Source organism: Cebus imitator, unplaced genomic scaffold (genome assembly GCF_001604975.1).
Source record: "Cebus imitator isolate Cc_AM_T3 unplaced genomic scaffold, Cebus_imitator-1.0 Scaffold540, whole genome shotgun sequence".
Taxonomy (NCBI): Eukaryota; Metazoa; Chordata; class Mammalia; order Primates; family Cebidae; genus Cebus; species Cebus imitator.
Genome location: NW_016107855.1, coordinates 1,266,053 through 1,272,452, shown reverse-complemented (window position 1 = coordinate 1,272,452; position 6,400 = coordinate 1,266,053). Strand labels below are relative to the sequence as shown.

Genomic DNA, 6,400 nt, shown 5'->3' with positions numbered 1-6,400 from the left:
AAAAAAAAAAAAAAAAAGGGAAGAAAGAAAGGAAAGAAATAGGTTGTTTTGTAATTCACTAATAGAGAAGGTACCTCCCTGGAACATTTTTTCTCCTGATGGTTTAGACCTTGTCCTCTGGGCCAACCTTCACATCTGTCTTAAAGGAAGGGTCTGAGTTTTTCTTTGGGGGAGGGGAAGCATACATTCTCCGGTCTTGATGTCCTGGGCTGAGTAAAGAAACCTCTCTGGAGCTCAATCCCTGAATGATTATGCCCCGCCAGACCCCATCTGGGGACCCAGTCACCTGACCTATTTATTCAGAAGTCACAGTAATTTCTTGTTTCTCCCTGCCCTTTCCCCTTGTCTCTGAGTCCAAGCCTGTCTCTACTACTAGTTTTATAACATTGAGCTAGTTTCTGCCCCTCTCTGAGCCTCCATTTCCTCGGCTATGAAATGGGGTTGTTTCTTTACTTACGCTCTCTGGGTCTATCTCTGTGAGGCAGCTCAGCAGAAGTGGGGTGAAAAACAGGGAGTCTGAAGCAGCCCTGTGCTCAGATCTTGGCTCCCCGATATATCCTGGATATGTCATTAACAAATCTCTGTGCCTCAGTTTCTTCACCTGCAAGATGACAATCATATCTTCATCAGAGCCTTGACAAGAAGATTCACTGAAATAATACTCATTTAAAGCACCTAGCACTATGTCTCATTTAGTAAGTGTTGCACCATATATTGAGTGTTAGCTGCTAAAACCAGGACAGCTCTGTGCAAACTGAGATGGTTGGTGACCCTGCAGGAGACCCAGATGTGCCAGGCAAGGACACATGGACTGAGGGATGGCTAGGAGCCCGCCTGTCAGGTGCCGGCACACTGCGAGGGAATGACTGCTGGATCTTCTCACCTCCACATACCCATAGCTTCACATCCCCTTCCTCTCCTTTAGAGGGTTCCAGGCCTTGGTTCACCTGGTGAAAGGCAACATGGGCACAGGGATCCTGGGACTACCCCTGGCTGTGAAGAATGCGGGCATCCTGGTAAGAAAGGTGCCACAGGTGGGGCCTTCATTTATGGTCAGTTGTGGAAGGGAAATGAAAGGAGAGGCTCTAGCAGTTTAGCAACCTGTGGGGAGCTGTCTTTCCAGGATGCAGCTTGGTGCGGGGCTAGAGTCTAGACATCGAGCCTGGGTTTGAGTTCTGGCTCTCCCACAGACTTTACTGCCCTTGGTAAGTCATTTGCCTGCTCTCTGGACCTTAGTTTCCTCTCTTGCAGAATGCAAGTATTGGACTATGCCCAGTTTTTCAAATATGCTCTACAGAGCACCAGGTCTCCTTAAGGATGTCTCAGGCGCCACAGAGGGCACACATGGTCAGGATTCTGTGTCCCCTACGTTCATCAGTATAACCCATTGTAATTGCTTTATGTGCTTTATTGTAATACTACTTGAGGTCATATTTGAAAGCATAGCTGTTGCTGCTCAAGAGGGCTTTAAACCCAGTTTGCTAGAGAGTTCTTTGAGTCCAGCATGATATCTGCATTACCAGTCCCACCTCGCAGTATACTTTAAAAATGCATTACCTTCTCTCCTCCCTCACCCCTTGCCTCCCCTTCCTCCAGATGGGTCCACTCAGTCTGCTGGTGATGGGGTTCATCGCCTGCCACTGTATGCACATCTTGGTCAAGTGTGCCCAGCGCTTCTGTAAGAGGTGAGGAGAACAGCCTCCTTGTGTCAATTCCTTTGGTACGTGGTTCTCAGGGACAGCCCAGAAACATCCTATGCATAATAACAGCTTACTTCTTAGTTTTCTCCAGTGAGGCCAAGAAAGAGAGAAGAGCATTTAGGGGCAGGGAGCTCAGGTGAGGCTCTGCTGCATGGCTCCTCAGGAGACCTCAGTCAGGTCGTTATGCCTATCTGGCTGGATCCTCTGGAAATTGGGTATAAACTACGCAGAGAATTGTCATAAGGATCATGATCTGAAAACTACCATCCCCATGCAAGGTGTACATTATACTCTTGCTGGGTAGTCTCTGCCTCATTTAACAGGTAAAAAAAAAAAAAAACAAGCCACTGAGGAATTACTGCTGAGTGTCAAAGCATGAAGTCTCTGCCCCTGTGTTCTTTCTGCTCCTGCCTTGTTCTTTGTCTCCTGACTTTTGACCATGTGATTTTAGACTAAACTATCTCCTGGAAACTGCCTATGCACTTTCTCCTGCAGGCTTAACAAGCCCTTTATGGACTATGGGGACACGGTGATGCATGGACTAGAAGCCAACCCCAGCGCCTGGCTCCGGAACCACGCTCACTGGGGAAGGTAACTTGTTCTTGCTTTGCCTGCATTGGGGTAGGGCACAGGAGGAGAAAAAGCTGCTATCAGGGATGACTTCCTCCCTCGAAAGGTGGTTGGTTTGGCACTTCTGTGTTAGACTTTATACATGGAACGGGCTCATTGGCAACATCCCTGATCCAGCCCCACTTCTTGTATATCTCCAGTGAGAGGGTGCTCATTCCTTTGCTATGCAGGTTTAATGTTATTCACTCTTTTATTAAACCACATTTATCCAGTTACTGTTATGGCCCTGGAAATGCCACGGGTACCAAGAAAAACAAGGCTTTGCCCTCACAGAACCCATAGTCCTGTGGGAAAGGCAGAAACTAAACAGCCTGTAATAGGGTTATTTAATAGCCACTTGGATATGTACGAAGAAGGAAAGAAGTGCTGGTTGCCACGAGGCAGGTTAGGAGATGTGTGTCGGCTTGGGGGAGAGGAGGGCTTTCTAGGATGAAATAGGCTGAGATGAGCTCTGTAGGAAGGAGTCCTGAAGAATGAGGAATCACCTCGGGGAAGGTGGACAGGGGCCTGGAGGATGGGCCCCGAAGAAGGAAGAGAGGGTGTGAAGGCCTCTGAAGCAAGAAAGTATAGGTGACAGCTTCAAGGAACAACAATACCAGGTAGCTCGAGGGCAGAGAGTCAGGGGGGTAGAACTGAAGAAGGAGCCAGGCGCCCAATCAAGTGGTACATTTTAGACCCTCTCAAACAAAGACTCTATTTGTTCATTTCTTAAAAAGCATCCAGGAAGCCATTGGAGGGTTTTAATCAGGGAAGTCATCATATTTGTATTGTCTAAAGTTCTGTCTGGCTTCTGTGAGGAAAACAGATTGTAAGGGAGCAAGAGCAGGTTGAGTCAGGTCTCTGAGGAGGCTGTCGACGGTGTCCAGCCAGGTCACAATGGTGGCCTGGACCAAGCTGGTGGCAGGGGGATGAAGAAGAGTTGACTTGGTCATAAGCTGGATCCTGGGATTGGGAGATAAGGAAGAGTCAAGGCTGGCTCAGATTTCTGATGACTTTATTTTGGACAAATTGAGTTTGAGGTGCCCGAGAAACACATTCAAGTGGAGATGTCTAGTGGGGGTGTATGGGTTTAAGCCTATCTTCATGCACCTATCCGGAATTGAAGTCATCAGCCTTGAAGCTTATAGGGAGAGGTTATACAGTGAGAAGAAAACAGAGGAAAAGACCAAGATTTTAAGAACCTTTTGTTGAGCTGTAGGAAGTCATCCTCCCTGAAAAATCCCAGCTTTTAGCTCTCAGGGGTGACACAGAACAGTTCAACACCCTTTGTCTTCTGGTACTTGGGGCTAAATCTACTCCTTTGTCTTTGTTTCAGACCTGTCCCCACCCTGCCTGTCTCCTCTTGTTGAGCACCATCTAGACTGTGAAAGTCTCTTTTGAACTGTGTTTTCTAAACTGCTGCAGTACTCACGGTGTGCCCCTGCCCATGGCAGGTAGTCTGTGTAGTATCATGGGCCTGGCACCATCCTTCACTCAACGCCCATACTCACAAGAGTAATCCATAACTTCAGTCTGTAAACAGACAAGGAAGGCTACTGGATAATGACCAGAATTTTCCCAATTGTGTGACCCAAAAAGAGACTTGCCTGTTGCAGACCCTCAAATCCTTCTACTCATTGTTGGGCATATAAAGATTTCCCTGCTCCATTTAGAGACCTTGTTTCATGAATTACTGCCTCTCCTATAACTGGAATTCCTTTAGTATGGGCTCTTCCTCCCAGCATTTAATGTGTTCATGTATCTCCATCTTAAAAATAATAAAGCAAATAATAAAATAATAAAACTTTGTGAACCTTACCATTGTAGCCATCATCCTATCTTACATTCAATATATTATTCAACAAATGTCTACTAAATACCTACAATGTGTCACAAAGTGCTTTAGGCAATGAATGTACAGTAATGAGCAAATGGGTGCCATCAACACTGGACCACTCTGACTTTATTGCCTTACATCCCATCCACACCTCTTTCATGGACCACCTGGCTTTGCTGTCCTTATAATTCTACTGAAGTTCTTTCAAGCAATGTCCTAAAAGACCTTCTGGTTGCATCTTTTTTGCCCTAGAGAACCTTTCAGCAGTAATGGGTACAATGGACCGTTCTCTTCTTTCAACATTCTCTCCCCACTTGGCTACTATCAAACCTCTTTCCCCCTAGTTTCCCTCCTACCTTTCTAGCCACTCCTTTGCATTTGCTGTAGCCTTTTCTGTTTCTATTAAATGTTGATGTTCTCCAGAGTTTGAACACTGCCTTCTCCTCTTCTCATTCTGCACATTTCTAACACTTCCCTGCCTTTGCAAAGCTTTATCCACTGCTACAATGTAACAGTTCCAGACCCTAATATCTAGTTGTGTCCCAAATGTCTCCTATAGAAACCTCAAGCTCAATGATTCAGATTCTGAATTTGTCGTTTCTTCCCCTTCTCCTAAAACTTCTTTCTTCTGCGTCTCCCAGTTCATGTTGTTGTCCAAGCCAAAAGTCTATAAATCACCCTAGACAATCTCCTTTCCCTTTTCCCCCAAGATGTGGGGAATTACCATGTTGTGTAAATTATAGATCCCTAGTTATGTCTTGAAATGCTTCAGTTCTTTCATCTGAGTGGTCATATGTCTGTCCAGGCTGCTGCCAACTTTCACCTCCATTATTGAAATAATCTCCTATCTATTTCCCTACCCTCAGTCTTGCCCCTCTAATGGACTCCCCACATGGCAGCTGGAGAAACTGCCTCCTCCCTCTGTGGAGATGCTTTTCCTCACTTCTTCTCTTCCTCCCCTTTCTTCCCTTTCCTCCTCCTCCACCTCTTCTTCTTCTTTCTTCTTTTTCTTCCTCTTCTCTTCTTCCCCCTCCTTCTCCTCCTCCTCCTCCTCCTTCTTCTTCTTCTTCTCCTTCTCCTCCCCTTCTCCTTCTTCCTCTCTCTTTCTCCTTTTCTCCTTCTCTTTCTTCTTCTTCCTCTCTCTTTTGTTGTTCCTCCCTCTTTCTTTCTCCCTCCCTCTTCCTTCCGCCAACTCTCTTTCTTCCCTTTCCCAAGGGGCTCTCTCTTAGGTATAGGGCTTTCTAATAAGGCTTCCTGTCTGCCCATAATTTAGATGAACTGCCCTTTTCACTATGGCTCTTAATACCACATCGTAAGAATTTTTGTCCACCTAATCCATTAGTCATAAACCACAAGAAGAAGGGACTGTATGTTATTTGTCTGTGTATTCTCAGTGCCCAGCATAGTGTCTGGCACATGGTAGAAAAAAATTTCAAATCTGAATGGTAGCTAATAAAAACATTGTGCCTGCTGCCCTACATAATTAGTATCCATGATGAGGAATGCCACCAAGCCAGTATGGGGGGAGGCTTGTGACCAGGAAGAATTTTACCACTTACTGAGCTGAGAGTGTGAGGGTGTTTAAAAATTATTTTTAAAAAAGAACTATTGTTACCTCACTTCTTTGCCCCATTGTTGATTGTGGTGGAAGGATCAAGTGTGCTGGTACAGGGCCACCAACCCCTGGGGACAGAGGGCAGAATGGCAAGAAATGAAACTGACAAATTAATTTATTTTATAATAAGTTTTCTTTTTCCCTCTCTTCTTCCTTCTAGGCATATCGTGAGCTTCTTCCTTATTGTCACCCAACTTGGCTTCTGCTGTGTGTACATTGTGTTTTTGGCCGATAATTTAAAACAGGTAGAATCTTCTAGAGAAAACGGGAGGGGAAAAGATAGGGTCAAGGGCATGCCACTGCTGGTTGTTTAACAAACAGCTTCTTCTCTCTGGGTCCTCATCGATACAAAAAAAGGAAGTTAAACTACAAAGTTGTCAAACTTGCCTCCCCCAGCTCACATAGCTGAAGATTTCTGTGTAGTTACTTTTGCCACAGTACCCTTTGTCCAATATCTTAGACCTGTCCTCAGAGTTGATCTCTACTGAGCTGGAAAGGCCCTTGGATTTTGTCAATCCTCCTTCCTGGAAGCTTAATTATTCTTGCTCCTTCTAAAATAGATAGGGGTCTTCTTTTGATGATTCCTAATCTGCTTTGGGTCATCTTTCTATCTTTCTTTCTTTTTTTTTTTTTTTTTTT

The 6,400-nt window shown here is 45.2% G+C and overlaps 1 protein-coding gene across 3 annotated transcripts in view; it reads left to right on the top strand.

Annotated features, from left to right (window-relative positions):
• Nucleotides 1-6,400, top strand: part of SLC36A2 (solute carrier family 36 member 2) — a 40,232-nt gene that overhangs the window by 3,075 nt on the left and 30,757 nt on the right. For 2 of the 3 annotated variants that reach the window (XM_017515031.2, XM_017515032.2), the window contains exons 2-5: nucleotides 926-1,016; nucleotides 1,597-1,685; nucleotides 2,196-2,291; nucleotides 5,922-6,006. In XM_017515031.2, coding sequence (XP_017370520.1) covers nucleotides 926-1,016; nucleotides 1,597-1,685; nucleotides 2,196-2,291; nucleotides 5,922-6,006 — 361 coding nt within the window. The remainder of the gene's footprint in view (nucleotides 1-925; nucleotides 1,017-1,596; nucleotides 1,686-2,195; nucleotides 2,292-5,921; nucleotides 6,007-6,400) is intronic. The other variant, XM_037733628.1, reaches the window with a different exon arrangement.